This window comes from Phymastichus coffea, unplaced genomic scaffold (genome assembly GCF_024137745.1).
Source record: "Phymastichus coffea isolate CEN01 unplaced genomic scaffold, Cenicafe_Pcof_1.1 PCOF00028, whole genome shotgun sequence".
In the NCBI taxonomy this organism is placed as follows: domain Eukaryota; kingdom Metazoa; phylum Arthropoda; class Insecta; order Hymenoptera; family Eulophidae; genus Phymastichus; species Phymastichus coffea.
Window position 1 is genome coordinate 1,913,675 of NW_026706839.1, and position 19,552 is coordinate 1,933,226.

Below are 19,552 nucleotides of genomic sequence, written 5' to 3' on the forward strand. Positions count from 1 at the left end.
CTTCGTTGCGGCGGGACAATTACTTTTTAAGATAGAAGAAAGATATATTTCAGCATCGATCGCTGTGATCTCGATAAAGTATCAAATCTAAATACTATTAATCAAAGCCCTTGACGATCTTTCGATTACCAAACAAGATATCCACACATAATGATTCATATATCTCTAAATAGTAGAAAATGAATACACGTTTCATGTGACTGTCGATGTGTAAACGCATTATATAAGCTGAATCAGACCCTTTCCACACATAAATTCAGTCCTGATCATAACTAAAAGCATTCCTATAGAGGTGTAAAATACAGTCAAACAGAAAGCTAGTCTAGTTTCCTATATAGACTACATTACTATCTGTATGTTTCCCTCTCTCTCTCTCTCTCTCTCTCTCTCTCTCTTTCACTCTTGGGAGAATACCACATAAACCGGCAGCGTTACAATAGAGAGAGCCCCAAAACATTTCAATAAATGCCTCGATAGAACCCACATATACCTGCATATCGCCGCTGCTGCCGCAGCCGCAACGAGACAAACGAGCTATGCACAGCAATCAACCGGCACCAGTTTCATCATAAGTTATGGTTGACAGCATTGCGTTAATAACTCAATTTATTATAACCGTAGAATTTTTTTTTTCTGTCATGTCAGCCACGTCGGCTTCAGGTGCTTTTTTCTCTTTCCTTTTTTGAACCGTTCCACGTATTTTCGCCGCTAATTGACACGATGACGAGCTAGATCTTTTTTTGCGGGATCTTGACGCCCTTACGAATGAGCTGTAGCACGTTTTTGGCGACGATGGTTGTAGTGCCATGGTGTTTTGCTCTCTGTTGCAGACCAGTCGAGCGACTGCTTGGGATTTTTCGGATGAAAACTTGTTATTCTTTACGACTTGTCTGCGTACGTGGTATTCATGGGCTGTACGATTGAGAAAATCTATTTTCTTGTCAAAAATTCTAGATTGATTTAAATTTTAGTCATCGATATTAGAATATTTTTATTAGTAAATGTACTGTTGCGAAATATCACCATTCTTCGTCTGCGCTAATAGCATAAAAAAATCAATTGATAAGGCGATTGCGGTCGCTCTAAAAAATTAAATAGAAGCGCATTTGTATACCTAAATGAGGATAGAACTACAACTCAAGTATAAATGTGTTATTATATATTTCACGAAAATTTTCTATTTATTTATTGAATAATTACAATATCAGAATGATACATATTCATTAATTTTCAGAATAAATAAGTAGTGAAAATATTTTTCATTAGACGTTCATATCAATTTTTATTTTCAATCAATGAAAATGTCAAATATCAGAGGTTACATCAAGGTTTTGGAATATCAATGTTACTTCAAGGATATTCACTTGGAAATTTTTGCATGAATAACAAAATTTTGTACAGCGATTAACAACGATACATTTTGCATAAATGCATAATTTCATTAGCACCAATAATAAATTTCAATGTTACGTCTGATTCATAAGTTTTAAAATAACATTGTTAAGTAAACTTTGCAAGTCCGATAAAGATTCTTGTTTGCACTCTGCTCACTCGGTAAATCAATCAAATATACCGTAAAATATTCCGTGAAATTGCATAAACAAACGTACTGCATCAGTCGACTTGAAAATTTCAGAGAATAAAGAAATCGTCATAAATAACAATCCAAGACGAAAAAATGCGACTGCGTGTGCGGCGACTGCAAGAAAATGCGCGCGACTTTGTCTATTAATTCGTTAGCTTTACGATCTGCTTGCACTATTTAAGAGCGTCATTAATTTGGAGCCTAGAGCCAGCGGCGGTGGGAGTTGTTGGTCTCTCTCTCTCTCTCTCTCTCTCTCTCTCTCTCTTTCTCTCTCTCTCTCTTTCTTGCGGCTATGTGCCGTAATTTGCTTCCTTCCTTTTCGAGAACGCTTATCGGTTGCCAGTTCTCTCGCTCGCAAGAGCGTGAATATTTCAAACGTTTTACTGTAATTATGCGGTTGTTTATGACGAGCGCGAATACGCTCGTAAAACTCTTGAAATGCTCAGCGCGCTGGCAAAGCGTTATGATTGCCAAGCTGGCAAAATATATGCCTTTGAGAATTCCAAATGTAGTATAGTCACATAGAAGCAATGGTAAGGCTTTTGCCTTCGGATATGGATTTTTATCGAAGGCTTAGAGTATCTTTATCAGGATTGGATTGACAAATAATCTGCGCGTGCTTGTAAAATTTAGTAACTCAAAGGCACAAACAAGCTTAAGGGTATAATCTTCCAACGTGCTAACTCATGGAGATGTAAAGCACAAAATGTTGAAAAAGTCAATGATTTTACGTAAAAAAAAGGCGTTTAAACAAGACATTTACCACGCGCGCGCGACGAAAAATAATTTTTCCGGCTTTTCGCGAGTATCACACCGACATAAAAAGGTAACGCACAAATACACAAAGAACACAGCCCACAACGCACATAACTCAGTACGCCCTCGTGACTCGCGCACTACGTGCCAGAGTGTAAGCTTGCCTCGTAAAAAGCTCGCAATATTGCAGGCGGCTCGCTTTTCCGGCGACGACCCTCGTTCTCCCTTTCTCTCTCTCTCTCTCTCTCTCTCTCTCTCTTCATTTTGCGCCATACGCGTGTCAGACGTAAATCAAAAACGCTCTCTCGTTTGCAGAAAAAAAATGATAAAAAATAAAAAAAATTTGTAATTATAAGGACGCAGCGCACGCAAAGAAAGAGAGCCGCGAGGCATTTAATACGGTGGTGGGTATATATAACAATGCGCACGACAACGCACAAAGGACACCGCTCGCCTGCAGTTGGCGCGCGGGGGCGGCCTTTGATAGCTCACTTTGCGGCGAGCCGCGGCTGCGGGTGCGAATATATGTGCCCGTGCTGCACACAAACCCATTCACCCAACCACTCTCTTTCGCCTGTCATCGTTTCCTCCCCACCCACACACAGCGTCATCTACGCGGACAAATGCGGATGCTTTTTCGCGCGTGCGCGTGCGTATGTGTGACTACATCTGCCTCATTGATTGCACGCGCCTGCTCTACATGTACGTATGTATGTGCGTTTTCGCTATTGTTTGCGGTGAGTGGTCGTTGATTGCTTTCTGCATTATTTCACGCTGCTCGCATACCATCGAGATATTTTTTAACTGAAAAACAATTTTTTTTGTAACAGAATGAAATGGTAGTGAAGTGAATTCTATAATCATACAAATTTAAAGCTTCAATTATTCAAAAACTGTTTTGACAGTTATCACTCAGATTATTATCTTTGTTACTGATTTCCATGAATTCCATGATCAAGTTTTAATTCAGAGATCAGATATCCTTCACCTTTTTAAAGTGAATTATATGTTTCAATGAGACAGTTCGAAATCGTTACTGGTTATCAAGGTGTCTTTCACTATAAATCCAAAAATAATCTTAAATTGACTTTCTTTGTATCGATAGTCGCTTTAGAAAATTAACGAAATAGTCAGTGGTCCCGTTCTCGGAATACCGGACCCGTCAATAATTAATTAGACATTAGTAAGTTGACAAATCAATTATCCAAGCCGAAACCCACCTATAAATCATTTTTAAGAGTGTGTGACTGTATTATACTGAAAAAATATATAGACGTACAAGTTGAGCGTGTTCACGCTAGAGAATTATGTTTGGCACGCGATTGCCAAAGATTCAAATGTTGAGCGTATGAGAGATAAAAGATTTTTGTCATTCAACTAGGTTTTTTGGCTACAATAAAAGTGACCTTTTTAAGGCCTCGTAAGTTATGTATGAGGGAAATGCTCAATTTATGGTTATTGAATTTAGCGATAAAAATGTTCCCAATCGAAATTTTGATAGCCTTTAGAAAAATGAAACTATTTCCAGTTTAAGATTGGTTCATATAAATCTATAACGATTCCTCCTTTATTAGTTTTGGGAATAAACTGTTGTTGAACTTCGATCTCGCGTGGAGACTACAAAGCAAATAACGTATAATGTATCTGAGCGTGAATAAGACTGTTTTTCCATCGTAGATTATCGGAATGCAGAGAAGAAATTTCAATAATTATTTGACACACCATAATCGGCAAGCATATCTCGATAAATCACTGTCTAACTCGTTTATTTTTGTAATTGAAAATCTGAAAGCAATGAAATCGACTGACGCGATCGATGTAATCGATGTGCCTCGTCTCTCGTCGAATGGAAAAAGCGCTGATCTAGGATAGCGATATTAAGCTCACAAGAGCGCGATGAAACGTCATTGAGTCGGCGAGATTTACAACACCTGACGAGCCGAGTGTAAATCAGCTCCTTGGAAAGTCTCTTGGCTCAAAAGAAAACTGCACGTCCACCACATAAACACATTTGCATTATGTCATTACACAATATAGATATATGCAGGCTGTTCATATATAAACGGTGCACATCGAGGAGGAAAGGCACGATTCGAATGAGCAGGCGCGGTATTTATCATCGGCAAGACTTTCACCTATCGACGCGAGTCGGCGACGCTTAATTGATAGATCGTAATCACACTCATTGTGTACGCCGAATGCGCGACAACTTCTGAAAGGCTCATTAAGAGGGTGTTTGTCGAGACAGTTGCTCTCTGCTTCTCTCTCTGTGACGTAATATGAACGTGTATAACGATCGACTCTTAGACACGTCCAAGTGTGTATAACCACTTTGTAAAGAGGCTTATTAATCGTCCGTTGAAAGAAGACGTGTCGGACCGTCTGCGCAGGCCCTTTTTCTTCGGAGGTTTTAGCAATGAAGCTTGTTCACTTTTCGATCCGTCTCGCGGCTACTTCGCATTCATCTGTGTTGGGTTCTATTCAAATGAAGGTGTTCCATTGCAGCACTGGATAGACGATCGGGACTGCTGGATAAATAGGCTTGATAGCCTGGTCGTTAAATAAACAGCTTGCACTCCGCAAAGCTCCACTGGAATAATGGGCATGCTGAAAAATTTCGTAATATCGCCATTATTCAACTTGCATCAGCTGATTAACAAGTAGATTTAGAGCTACAAAATTGATAAATGTACATGTCCTGCGTATAGGAATAGTATTTAACACGAGCATAAATCAAACGCCACAATGTAGCCATTAAGTTGGAATTGGCGAGTTGAGGGCGGGGGCAATAGTTGAGACGTTAATCCCATATCGCTAGAACGACCCCCTAACCCTCCAGCGCCTCCAGTACACGAGGTAATTTTGCTACGGTTTACGCTGCTCGCGCGCGAACAAGCCGCAGTATGGAGCGTGTGACCGTTAGTTATATAGCCGTACTACTGACTGTTACTGACCCTCGCGCGCACGCATACGTACAGCCACGGTATATCGATCTCCATTAAGGGTCGCGTGTGACGCGCCGCGCGTTGGAAGAAAAGCCCAGTATTAATGGCTTTTAAACAGCCGCGAGGAAAGTTCAAATGGACAATCGGAATAGGAGGTCACGTAAGCACGCAATTCGATTTCGAAAGAAAAACCCAATGCGTGATATTGACACTAATTGATGGGAGTCCGAAAGTGAACATGATTTCATGACTTTAGCTTGTTTTTTTATTTCGTTATTTCGTTATTTATTTTGACTGGATACACACCGCATTTTATTCCACGATATTCAATATCTTGTTTTCGATACATATTTAGAAAATTATAACACATCTTTTTTTTAACAGTAGCTACACAATGTATGAAGATTCCGAAAAACGAAAAAATAGTAGCGATGGTTTTATGATTATTCTTCAGGTTAATTTTTCAGGTTGAATTCAAAAATTATTCAAACAAATTTTCACGTGGGATTTGAAGGTTTCTTTCGCTTACTGGAACACAGACAATATAATTATTGCAATTAAGAATGCTTGAAAAAGCTGCCGAATTAGAAGGTGCACACTAGAAGAAGCCCAGTCCACGTAGATAATGCAGTTAGATGAACGACATTAAACGATATGTACCAGCGAGCTCAGCTAATTTCCCAAGATAGCCCATGCTATCGGATGCTCGGGTCGCGCATAAAGAAGCCAAGTAACAAGCAAAATCAGCGACACAGCAGCGATAAGATGAAAATGCAATACGATTGAAATTCAACCGAAAAGAAAAAAAAAAGCAAAGAATAACGAAAGCCTTGCTCGTGCTCTAAGCTAATCGGGTAAAAAGATAAGGCGAGAAAAGGGCCGCGGCAGTTTCCCATTAGAATTTTTCCGATATGTGGGTGTGTGGATGAGCGTTTCTTTTTCCCCCTGTCCAGCCAAACGCAGCGACTTGTCGAAATGCAGATAAGCACGTACAATGAGGCTGAAGCGGATATCTAGCCGACACAGCCAGGAGTCCCTCGGCTTATCGGTGCCGTGGAGGAGCTTCACGGATATCGCAGTACGTAGCGGCGCTTTAATACCTCTGACGAACTTTGCTCATCAATGTCCCATCCAAGGGGTGCCCGACCGGACGAAACTTTGCGAGGCTTTAATGCTTCTAGGCGAGATTTCGCCTGCTCAGCCATTCAGTCCTTTTCGGGGTATATACGAGTACATGAAGTTTTAACGAAACGAGTATATCGTCGAGTATAATGCTTGACCGCACCTTCGGCGCAGTCGTCACAAGACTCGCTCCGCGTTATTCGCTAATGTATAGACTTTGCTCCGCATAATAGCAGAGAGCTATTGGATAACTGTTCGGAAGTGCAGTAATATTAGAGCAGACGCAGCCGCGCAAGTGCCATCCAGCCGCGCGGCAGTTGGTACGAATTAATTACAATGAGCGAACGCATACGTGCACGCGCGCCAAGACAAATAACCCAGCGAGGGCTCGCGCGCTGACAGATGCGCGGTTTCATATGCTCTACTTAGTCCATCATCTTCATAATTGAATCAGGCATAGAGCAGTGCGTAACACGGACGGCGGCGCTCGAGCCGCTCTCGCGCAATATGTCATTCAGCGATAAAGGCCGCGTAACAGAGCCAGCCCGAATTATATACACTTAGCTCGCGGTCTCGCGCATGGTAATCGCTTCGCTCTCCGAAGCTCAATGCCAAGCCTTTGCGTCGATAACAACTGTGGCGCTCGAACTGCGTCTTCGCGCGATTTGCCGCCCAACGCGAGTCCACCGTACGTGGCGTTAAAAATACGAGCGCGCGGCCCTTTCTACGTGCGTGCGCGAGATCGAAGGGATAACTGGCGCGCACGCTCGATCCAATAATTCAGCCTAATTACATACGTCGGCACGCGTACGCTGCAGATGAATATACGATTGTACTCTGACGTTCTCTCCCTTTCATTGCCACGGGGGCTCGCCGCCGACCTTTTTCGCTCGGCGAGTTTTTGGTTAATGTTCTGGAAACTTATTGACCAGGACGTTTTAATGGAGGCAATTAATAATTGTGAGAGAGAGAAAGGGGGTTACTTCCGTGTGATAAAGCCCGAGAGCGACGAAATCGATTATCAACTCCGAGATATCATTAGCGCGATATTGAAAATTCAGTGTCGAAATCTATATATGGTGCTTTGCAACAGGTATACGCGCACGATATGAAAGCTCGCAATCGGCGTGATTAATGCAGAGTACGTTAATCCATTTGCTTTTAACGGCCGAACTATCCATTAAGGTTATTGACGAGCAAATAGCAATAAACGGCAACGTTTAGTCGGGCGCAGTGCTATGATTAACCATGTCCGGCATACTTTCTCGCTCGCATTAAGAACAGAAACAACGTCAAGTGTCCAGAATGTCGCGCCCACCGATTTATCACGAGGTAGCCGCGCAAGTCATTAAAAAGCACGCCAATGCGTCCAGCGGACAAGACGATCAAACTCGGCACTCGAGACTCAGCTCTGTCGAGCAACCAAGGCGAGCACTAGGAAAAGTCAAGCGGACATTAACCAGCTTGCGCGTAGCAGTCGGTGCGTTCGAAAGGAAGGATGTACGTATATAAAGGCCGAATGAGTGTTTAATGTGATGAATGGCGCGCGGCCGATCCATCATCAATGCACCAGCTCCGCGCGTTTCTAACTCGCACGCACTTTGACGAGAGCACATAGCCGAAGCGTGTACAATATTATACCTACTGCGACATCCGCTTTGGTCGATTCATCATCCTCGAGCTGCCGCTTGCTGCGCGACCACGGGCGTCGTAGACGTGTCGCGTATACGTGGCGGCGCTGTGGCATCTACCACCAGACCCGATCGACGGCTTCGCTGCATGATACTTCGCTTTCGCTATTTTGATGAAGCTTCTGCTATGGGCAGCCGCAATTGCGAGCTTTAGTTGAATCTGCAATAATTTAAGACTCGACTGGATATAGAGAGAAGTAAGCCGAAAATTCGATGCGAATTCTACAAGATAACGTTTCTTCTTATGTTGGAGAGAAGATAGTTCAGAATTTAGTGAAATATAATACGTAAATATAAATTGCCTTACATTGAATATATTAAAAAATAGCCAATCTTATCTTTTAGTCGTTGATCGTTAAAATTACTAATCAACGAAAATAAAATTGAAGCTTACTTTGCGTGCGGCTTTGGTCAAATCCTTGTCGGATTGCGATATACACATACATATACATGGAACTCGAGTTGATCGATTGACGCAGCACGCGATGCGCTCGGTCATGCCGCGATGAATCTGCAGTCTATCTCTCTCTCTCTCTCTCTCTCTCTCTCTCTCTCTCTCTCTCTCTACCTCTTTCGTCCAACCTGATCTCAGCTGAATTACCCTCTTTATCTCAAGCTGATCGACAGGATCGCGCGGCGTTTTACAAAGTTCATCGTTGGAGCCTCTCTTTTAACATTTTTTTTAATCATCAATTTGGTCTTATCTCTATAACACTCGTCTTGTAGCGGCGAGAGATGCCTGAGCGCGGAGTCATGATTTTTAAAGGTGCACGGACCCTCCCTCTTTTCCTTACGTTGCACTTTTTTATACTCTGGGCCTATATGGACTTTTAAGTGTTTTAACGTTCAGGGGCGGTAGCTGCTGCGTCCACGGTTTCTTTTTGTTTTTAAAGCGTTAAACGCTCCAAAAATACTCGGGTTTTCGGACAACCGACTCGCGATCACGGTTGTAGACCTCTGCGATGGACGTAGACTTCCTTTATCGCGCAATCCTGCTTTGGATTATCGAACGCGCTTCTGCATCCAAGCGAAGAAAAATATTGAGAAAGGCACGCCTCGACACGTAGTCAATAATTCTGAAACGAGCAAGTTTTTCCGACGCGAGGATTTGCAATACGCTATGCCGCCTGTAACAATTTTTCAAAGTCTGTCTCTTTCACCTCATTACTATCCCCCCATTACACAATCGGAACACGTACACAGCGAGCGCTAAGGAAAAAAAAAGAGAAAAAAAGAACGTGAACTCCTTTTAAGCGGCGAAAAATCGTCGACGTCGCATCGAACTCACGGGATCATTAATTCGAGCTCTTGCGCGCATTACACAACGCTACGCGATACGTATACGAGGCGCTCGCGTCTATTAAAGTAAAAGCGCGAGCTCGTCCGCGCAGTGATTAATCGCCGACGTGAGAGAAGGAAGAGGTTTCCCCTGTTTCTTTTGCCCCCCGCTCCCCCGCCCCGTCCTTATCTCTCGCGCGCACGCCAGCTGAAAATCAAGATTTCCGCGCGCGAAAAGTGCGTCCTGCAATTACGCGTCGTGTAATTATTCCGACACGAGCGTAGCCAGGATTACGTTGCTTAGACGTGATACAAATGCATCTCGACGCGGCCATTATAAGTCGCGCGCGTGCGCGGTGGATTTTTAATGACGATGCTCGCATGCATGTATGCGAAATACTCGCTTTGCATTATGCTCGAACGTCTGGCGCTCGGTGCGAGCGAGAGACGGAGAAAGAGCCGTCGAAGAGGTTTACTTTGCCAAGACGCTTGTTCTTGCTTACGCTGACTTTGATTGACGCTTTCCTCGCATATACATCATTTTTATATGTACGTTATAAAGTATTTTAATTGTGCATTATCTTACCATTTTTACTGTCAGTAGCCACGCTTCACGTATTTCGCGTGCAAAAACGCTGTTGTTTCCAGCACGCTTTCTGTTTTAATGAATTCTTTGCAATCGAAAGAAAAAACATAAGCTTATTAATACTATTTTTTTGCAATCTCTTTTTACGGTCTTTTTCGTACAACCTCAACTTTTCAAATCTCCTTTTCGTCATTTACAAGAGATTGATTACCATCTTTTCTGACAAGTCATTGTGGATTGGAAATTCAATAAATCCAAACTTACAATGACTCATCTTGATGCACAACTCACACTTACTCTCATGAAAAATAAGAGACTGAGCTGCAGGAGACCTTTACCGCCCAAAAAGAAAACAAGGCAGAAAAAAGCCTAATTATACCAGATCGACGAAGGAGAAAGAGAGAGACCGAAATAAAAAGCGTCCCGGACAAGCGAAAAAGGAGTATCGGCCCCCACGCTGGGGTGTAAATGGGAGCAGGACACGCGCGCATTACACGTAGGCGGCCGTATCTCGCGCCGCGTTTACTCGCGGCGGGTGGCGCTGCACCAACAGCGCCACGCGCGATCCCTCATCGTCGTGTTGATAAAGAGGACGATGTCGGAAAGCTAAGCACGTAAGATTGATGCTAAACACAACGCCGCTGCTGCTATCCAATGCTCCTTGTTGATTTTATGACCGAGGTATCGCCGAATAACGTCGGTTTGCGCTCGAATTCGGATGTGCTCAAATGGAGTGCTACCACTTTGGGAAAAGCTTTGTGTACAGCAAATTCAGATTTTGCACATTTAGAACTTCCAATATCTTTTATAGGGATAAACTCATATCAATGCTAATATAATTCAAATATATTATGCTATTGTCAGTTAATATATCAGACAACAATTTCAATGACGTTATTTGCAGCTCAAATAATGGCCACCAGGAGGAATATTCGTTTTTGTTTTTGACGAACAAATAATCTATCGTAACTTATAAGATTCAAATGCTAAATCTCGAATTAATCGATTTTTCACAATAATTAATTCCTTGAATATAATCTGTCGAACAATTTCGATGCGAAATAAAATAATTACGAGCTAAAGAAATCCGCTCCTCGAATTGAAACAACATCACACGTCAGCAAGAGTGTAACAACCATAAGAGCCTTTGAGTACATAACACAATGTCTGCGATAAATGTTCGCGCATTAATATTAATTGTGTTCACATTGCCAATAATGTGTAGCTCACGCAGCGCCATCAAACTTATAAAATAAAACTTCACTGTAAATAATTAACTTATTGCTGTGATGGCGGAATCGCACCGCAGACAATGAAGTATAAATAATGAATGGCTGGCAATCAGCGCCGAAGCATCGCTATACCAGGTATACATAAATCATTCTCTCTCTCTCTCTCGTTCCTAAAGCCAAGGCAAGCGCCAGTTTTTCCGTATCGAGCGTCGAGAAAAATTTACAATTGCGGCTTTTCCTTAATAAACGAGCGTCCGTGCATGCATTGGAAAACAAACGAACGGAACGCGCACCGTCGTCGTCACGTTTTAGCAATCGGAGACAACAAACAGGGCGCCAACACGTACACACATACAATGGCTCGTGGGAGAAAGACAAGCGCGATTAACCAATCTTTAAGAAAGAGAGAGAGAGAGAGAGAGTTGAGCGGGAATCGTTGTGTACACCGTGTTTTTCCGTACGCGCGCGCGAAGGCTAATTCGAAAGGTGGTAAACCAATGATCGCTGTGACAGCTTTCGTCGCGATGATCGCGCGCACAAGCGGCGCAAGTCTTCATCGGGCGATGACGTTCCATGCGTTGCAAGTTACAGACGCCGGAGCGGACGATGCGAGAACAATAGGAGGAAAAAAACAGGAATACGTCGATGGATGAATTATGACGGCGCTGAAGGATGAACGAACTCCAGATGCGCCGTGGTTGCGCCGCGTGGCGGGGCTTTTGTGTTTCATTACAAACGATACGTCAGTGAGAGCCACCGCCGACGCAAAAGGCTTTTATGCCGCTCGCGCGCGCGGCGCGTTATTGATGCGCTACATTGTCCGCAAGCTGACTCGGGGGCTGCTTTTGATGGACGCCTGCGATGCTCGATCTTTCTTTCTCTCTCCTCGTCTGATATATACCTGCGCGTGAGGCGTCTTGTAAGGGATCTGTTGCTTCTGATGTGTATGTGTATGTATTGTTCGCATGCTCCAGCAATACTCGCGTAATGAATATACACCTCTTGGCACCGGCTACATCATCTTTCATCGTATCAGTTTTGCTTTTCTTAACTAGGACAAATAATTCATCCCTCAATTGAGATCCATCTATGAAAAATGGATTAATATCGACTTATATTTCAAGGATTAAAAATCTTTTTTCTTTTTTTTTATTTATTCAGCCAAAGCAATATATATTACTTACATTTTATATATATATACACACACGTTACGCATACATGCAATATCTTATGTAAAATAAAACAATTTTCTGTCTTTCCTGTGCTCTAACAGTATGTCACTACTAGGTCAAGATCGGCGTATTAATTGCACGGTTATCCGTCTATCTTTCTTCACCAGTATCAGATGAGCATCGATCTTGCAGTTGTATGCCATCCCACAAGTGCTTTTTTATCTCTTGCGAAAATTATTCTCTCTATTGTGTTTAGTCTGGCTGAACATGTGAGCCCTATTGCACATGTACGCGTAACTCTAAAGTGAAGAAACATCGTTTGATGTTGTAATATTGAGTCGCATTTGCAAAGGGCACCAGGTCTTTGTGCTTCAGTTGTTGTTTTGTTAAATACATTGAATTGGTGGAAATTCGTTTAGCTCCAAGTTCTTTATAAAAATTGGGTATTGCTTGGTTATTACCTAAATAGTTGATGTCACCGTAGGGCATACAAATACTTTGTGATTAAAGTATTGGTTTTCCAAGAGCAGCCCCTGCATTAGCTGGGGTTATTCTCTAGTTGTTGCCTTCTGCTATCTTGTCTATTCTATTGAAAACTGTTTTAATAAATTTATTGTTTGTGTTTATTGTTTCCTTTCTTGGACTCTATGTTTGTGATAAACGTTTTTATGAAGTGCACATACTTGATACCCTTATATTTCGAACTTGCTATTGGTTTTCTCATTTGTTGCGAACTTTCTTTCTTTTGCCAGAACGAGTTAGTCAGTTCGTTGGCTATACGTGTGATTGTTGATTCGGCAAGTTTTTGCATTTTTCAAGAATTTGACACTGATATCTTGTTTTCTTTTGTGCGATCCGTTTTTGCACGGTTATCCGGGAGACATCGGTCTCCGCGCGTTTCTTTTTTCACAAACGACTGAAATAATGTCGAGGACTCGCTACGACAGAGAAACAATTTGGTCGTCGAGATAAAAGATCGCTGCTGCTTGGCGCCAGCCATGAATTGCGAGATATATAATTCATGTAGGCGACGACAATCGCATGCGTTCGTTCGAGCGTTCGTTATTCGAGGGCTCCGAGTGAGTCGCGGTATTTGTGTCAGAGCGATGAGTGCAGAGAGCTGATGATCGCGTGTTCCTTTTCTTTCTGTCTCTCGACTTGTTACAATGGTTTTAGTGTATGGGCTCTTTCGTCAGCAGCTACTGTGCTATTAACACTTTTTCGTTGTGTAATTGTCATGGTTTTAATTTAGCACTTGCTGCCTCGTAACGTAATTAGTTTTACTTGGACATTAGCCAGCGTAACGAAGACAAAAGAAATAAACGATCACTTTCACGCGCGCGAGCGCGTTAGAAACAAGCGAGCAGTGAGTTTGCCGATGAATTGTTTGCGAAATATGTTCGCGCGCGAGTCCGACCGACGGTAATCGACCGAAATATTCCGCAGTTTTATAAATAAAACCCACGAGTGCGAGACAGTTGTAAAAGTTGTTTACCGCAACGTGCAAAGGAAATGTAAGAGCTTATTGCTAATTTAATATTCTCGTCAATGCATCGATTGATCATCAAGTGTATATGTTATTTCAAAACGTTATTTCAGATTTCTTTTTTTTTTATCCTGAATACATTTGACTTAAATATGCGCATAAATAAGAATACATATTTCTCTTTTTATATTACTGTTTTTTCCTTTTTCTCAACAATTCCATTAATATCATCGTCTGTGTATGTATTATGCCGGTGCATCTTGTTTATCGACGATGACATTTATTAGACATATTACGAGAGCTGACAAGGTATAAAAAACGCGTACATTAAATTGTGTCATCAATTAAGATGCTCGTAAAAATATTTGGCATCAATACACTCGCTGCGGTTTTTGCGTTCTACGAGTGTGCTAACGAACATGTGCTCTTCAAGAATAGAAATTATGCGTTTAAATTCGCAACACTACACTGAAAGACTCGTACGATAAACAACAAAGTCAGATGGAATGTGCTGTTAAAATTTGGCTATTTTACAACGACTGGAAATATTGAGCTTTATTAATAACGGACTCGACTTATTAATAACTCTCGACGCGATTGTGTATTTGTCAGAAAAATTTACAATGCCCAAGTGCACAATATCATCGATCATTCGTTCAATTATAAACATACACTAGTTGCACAAATCATCGAGCGAATTCATAATAGACCCAAGTGAGTAATTGTGCATTAAACAATGTTCGCGCAGGCTCGCAAGAGGATATATAAGCTGCTAGCGTCGGCGTGTATAGACGTAGTTTGACTGACGTGCACGAAATTCACTTCGTGTGTTGCCAAAGTGCATTGTATGTAAATGCGGAAGTAAATAATGACTTGTCGACGTCAGAAAGCATCACCGAAGCTAAGTGCGAGAGTAGACGTCTTCCCTCCAACACTTTTCCCTGCAGGCCGTTATATATATATATATATATATATATATATATATATATATATATATATATTTCACCATTGTCTAATAAAGATGCGTGTCGCGGTCGAGCTTTCTAAGTATAGCAGAACGCGTTCTTTTTTTGCGAGGAAAGAGTAATTAATTTGAATGTCATTAGCGTGGATAGCTTCGCTGCCTGTTGATCTTGTCACTAACGTCTCGGATTCCAAAGCAATAAAGTGTAGCCCGGGAGTAATAAATAGCCGAGGGTTGACCAACATGCGTTTGTGGTGGCAAACAACTTCTCTCTCTCTCTCTCTCTCTCTCTCTCTCTCTCTCTCTCTCTCTCTCTCTCTCTCTCTCTCTCTTTTTATTCGTTTCGGAAAATTCACTCGAAACAAATGATAAATCGCATACGTTCCGAAATAATACAGCGTTCGAGCTTACATAACTCAAAGGAGTCAGCTGGTAAAAACAAATCATTATTCACGCGGCTTTGTCTAAAAGAAATAAAATAAAATAAGATAAAGGCAGAACGGGGCAAAGTAGCCAGTGCCCCGGTCGTTGCAGCAGCGCCAAGCGACATCGTTACTAATTGAGATTCAGCGGGGCGCGTAATCGCTCGAAATAACACGAATTCCAATCTGAAGGAATGGCCGGGAAAAATATGGGCGTAGCCATTAATCGTCGCGGTAAAATCACCGAATATTTCACTCTGGTGCTACCGGCGGCCTCGCGCGGCCAAAAAGAAGACGAAGGAAGCGAGCGAGCCAGGATCTATATATCTATATCCTTCTCTTTCCCACCCTCCGCGAGCGAGCTGCAGATTTATGCGCCCCGCCTTGCACCGCTGATATCCGAGAACTCACGACCCGCTTCGCTCGTAATGAAAGAAATAAATTTACTTGGCGGCGGCGGCGGAGAGAACCCGACGGGGATGGGAAATTCACCGAGTGAGGCACATACAACTTTAAAGTTTCTCCGCAAAAGCCTCTCTATCTTTTCTTCGGAGAGAGAGCTTACCCGCTGTCGTGTTATTCGACACATGCGAGCTAAATTAGACCCTCGTAAACGACCTCTTAATTGCTTTTCCTATGTAGACCTCCTTTTGCCTCTTCATAGCCGCGCTTCGATGCGTTTTTCTTCTTCCTCTTGCTTGTTTCTCGTTTCAGCTATTTAGCAGATGATTCTTGACGATGAATTTACCGTAGCCTATCAATTTTAAGGGAACAGATTTTTTGTCTTTCCGAGCTTTGCCTATTGCATAGGTCCAATGGCAATCGAGCATTTAGAAAAGATAGCAAAAAAAAAAAAATACTTTTTTAACCAACTGCTGTTGTGAATGCATTAAATTAAATTAGTTCTTCAAAAGTAAATATGCAATAAAACACTCACTGATAAAATGGAACATATTTGTCGTTACTCAATGAAAATATAATTTATTTTTTCAAATGTTTCAAGCGAAAATAATAATTTTTCATAAAATAACTTGCGTAAGGTCGCGGGTAATTCTTACGCTTTACATTAAAACTGTAGTCATTTCGACAAATTTGTGCAGTGGATTATAGTGGAAGGACAAGGTTTTAAGGCATGTCGGATATAAATTTTAATAAGAGAAAAGTTGAAGATAATTATGACTCTACAAACGTGTTTTTATTAAAGCGGTATGGAAACTCAACGATATTTACAGATCGTATTTACAAGTGCTCGTGACAATAATAATTAAGTTTAATATTAAAAAAAAAGAACAGAGGAGAAAAAAGAAAGTCGAGAAAGAAAAAAAAAATCGTCGTCGCAATAGTTGTTAACATAATCAATGCAGTCGTATTTAAATTTGCTTCGCAACGATCCTTTCTACTCTCATATTCTCTCTCTCACACACACATACACACACGCACACACTCAAAGAAACTTTCTTTTCCTCGCTCTTGCACATCTCATGAAACCAATCGCACGTACGCGCGATGATAAATAATAAATAATGACGGTATAAATAGGACATTGGCGACCTTTGGTCGGGCGTTCGTCACACATTCGCGCACACTCATTCCGTCAATTTTATTCCGTCCTGGGAAATTTTGCGGGTACGTAATATCACAGTCACATTCGGAAAAACGAATCGGTGAGAGAGACGACGAGACGACGCGCGTTGATCCTCGTCATATATATTTCCACGCACTTTAACCCGAGCACACTCTGTACCCGATGTCATCATCATCATGATCGTTGGGTCTATCATCAGCGATGCACTGCACACTGGATTAAGGATGCACGGCAGCGCCAAGTCTCTGGCCGTAGATAGTGTAGGGCGAGTAGTAAGGGCCGAGGGCGTTGAACGCGCTGTAAGGTGAGGCGGCGATCGAGGCCGGCAGCGGCGCCGTGGGCGGCTTGCCGTAGGGGTGGTATCTGGCGCTGAGCGGACTGAGCGACGGCGCCGGGTAGCCGCGCGGCGACAGCAGCGGGTGCAGCGCCTCGGCGCCGAGGCTCGTGTGGCTGCGCAGGTGCTGGAGGAGCTCGTCGGAGGTGGCGAACCTCTTGCCGCAGTAGGAGTCGCCGGCGACCCAGCTGCACACGTGCGGCTTGCCGGCGGCCGCGGCCGCCGCGGCCACCGCGGCGGGCAGCGGCGCCGCGTAGCCGGCCAGCGCCGGTGGCGCCATGGGCCCCAGCGACGACAGGCTCATCAGCCCGTACTTCTGGTGGTCGCACTGCGTGCAGCCGCTCGGGCAGGCGGCGGCCGCCGGCGCGCCCATGAGGTTGTGCACGCTGTACTGGCAGCCGTTGCAGAACGGGTCCTTGCACACGGACACGGGCACGAGCGTCTCGCCGCCCGACGCCGTCTTCACCCTGGCGTAGTTGAGGTACGGGTTGTTGGCGGCCGTGTAGCCGAGCAGCGCGGCGGCGTGGTGGTGCGAGAAGGGCGGCGCGCCGGCGAACGGGGGTCTGAAGGCCGGGTTCTCGGCCACGCTCGGCGGACAGCACAGCGCGCTCGCGGCGGCGAACGGCAGGCCGCCCGGCTTGTACATGCTCGCCGCGTCCTTGTGGCCCGACAGGATCTCCATGCCCGAGCGGATGATGGGACTGGCGCCGCCGCTGTTCTTCGGCGACGCGCTCGACTTGTCGCGCTCCTGCGCGGGCGTCTTGCGCTCGCTGCTGCTGCCGCTCGGGCTCTTGCTGCTGCTGCCGCCGCCGCCGCCGCTGCTGCTGTTGCTGCTGCTGCTGCTGTTGCACGGGCTCGTTTGCGTGGGCGACGCCGACTTGCGCCCGACCGGCGTGCTGCGGTGGCTCGACCGCTTGTGGGTGTTGTTGTTGGTGTCGTCACTGGCACTCGCACTGTCGGCGACACCACTTGCACTGTGCACACTGCTCGCTTTAGAAGCGGGTCGCGATTCCTCGCTGCTGCGCTTCGACACTACGTTCGTCTCGTACGGCTTGAACGCCAGTAGCGACGAGGACGACAGCGACGACGACGAGGACGACGACGTGGAGTTGGACTTGCTGCCGCCGTCGGACGGACTATTGCGCGAGCGCTCGAGTTTCGCCGTCGGCGGTGAGCGCGCGCTCGACGCCGTTGAGGAGCCCTTGCCGGACTTGTCCAACGACGAGATCAGTGGCTTCGTCGGCGAGTCCGCGCCGATCTGGCTGCAGGTCTGGGCTAGCAATGCCAAGGGACTCTTCTTCGCGTCCAACTGCAATGAGACAGGAGGACACGCTACGTTAGATTTTCGAATTGCAACTTGTCTCTTTGAGCTCAAAGGAGACGCACAACTGGAAAATGAATTCGCGGATAAAAGCCAAACGAAGAGTACTGACCGTAGTTGGAAGCGGAGAAAGATAGTCCGGCTGCAGGTACTGATTTGGTCCGGTGGTCAGCATACTGCCCTCTTCGACCACAACCATTTGGTTTTTATTCACACTTGAATGTTGAAGAAAGCACAGCACCACAAAAATAATAGGCACTCGACAGTGCAGAGCGAAATGAAACACGGCAGTTCAACTATCGTGTTAGTTGTGTCTCGCTCGAGGTACACGATAACGCACTGGGGATCGATGCGAGAAAGGGAGAGAGCGGCGTTCAAGTGCCGACCGTGATGAGACGACGCGCACCGCTCGAGATCCGGAGGAACAGTGATCGTGGCAGCGCGCCGTGGATGCAGGTTGGACGCGACTGAGCTGCGGCTCTCGCCAGCGCCACCTACAGGCCATCCCCTCCTGGCGGCTTCCCCGGTCCACGGAAGGTCGACGGCGGCGGCGGCGGCGGCGGCGGCGAGGAGAGCGGAGCGAAAGTGGGGAGGCATTCTAATTCAACACGCCACCCATGACGCTGGCTCGACGATGACAGCTCCCATCCCGGCTTTGATATTTCAGCGCCCTCGGCAACCCGATATTTTATGCCCGTGAAACCTGCCTCGCAGCCGCCGCCTGTGAAAGGGCCCCGCACGCTTAATAAGCAGCCTTCAAAATAGAAATGTAATGGGCCGGGGCTGGCTGGCTGCCTCTCGCTCGCGACCGAAGCAACGCTCGAGCGCCCAGAGGCTGATTGATTGCCCGTCCAAGCAACTTACCGAGTGCCGCGGCCCGCTCGCGCTCTCCTACGAATGACAGCCACTTAAGCGCCCGTGTTTGCCTACAATTTCAACCGAGCGTTTTAATTATCGCCCCGCCAACGGCCCCACCAACGGCCTCGCCCAATCGCCCAGAGTGACGAGACGCTTTTTCCTTCTGTTTCGGCTGCCGCTGCCGAACGATCGCTCCGCTGAATGCCCCGGACAAC

At 44.8% G+C, this 19,552-nt stretch overlaps 1 protein-coding gene across 1 annotated transcript; it reads right to left on the reverse strand.

Annotated features, from left to right (window-relative positions):
* Positions 1-16,421: 16,421 nt before the first annotated feature.
* Positions 16,422-18,930, reverse strand: LOC131662715 (zinc finger protein Noc-like). Its single transcript, XM_058932571.1, has 2 exons — positions 18,592-18,930; positions 16,422-18,467 (listed from the first exon to the last, which is right to left on the reverse strand). Exons 1-2 carry the CDS (start codon positions 18,676-18,678, stop codon positions 17,043-17,045), a joined length of 1,512 nt encoding a protein of 503 aa, XP_058788554.1. The 5' UTR covers positions 18,679-18,930; the 3' UTR covers positions 16,422-17,042.
* Positions 18,931-19,552: the final 622 nt, after the last annotated feature.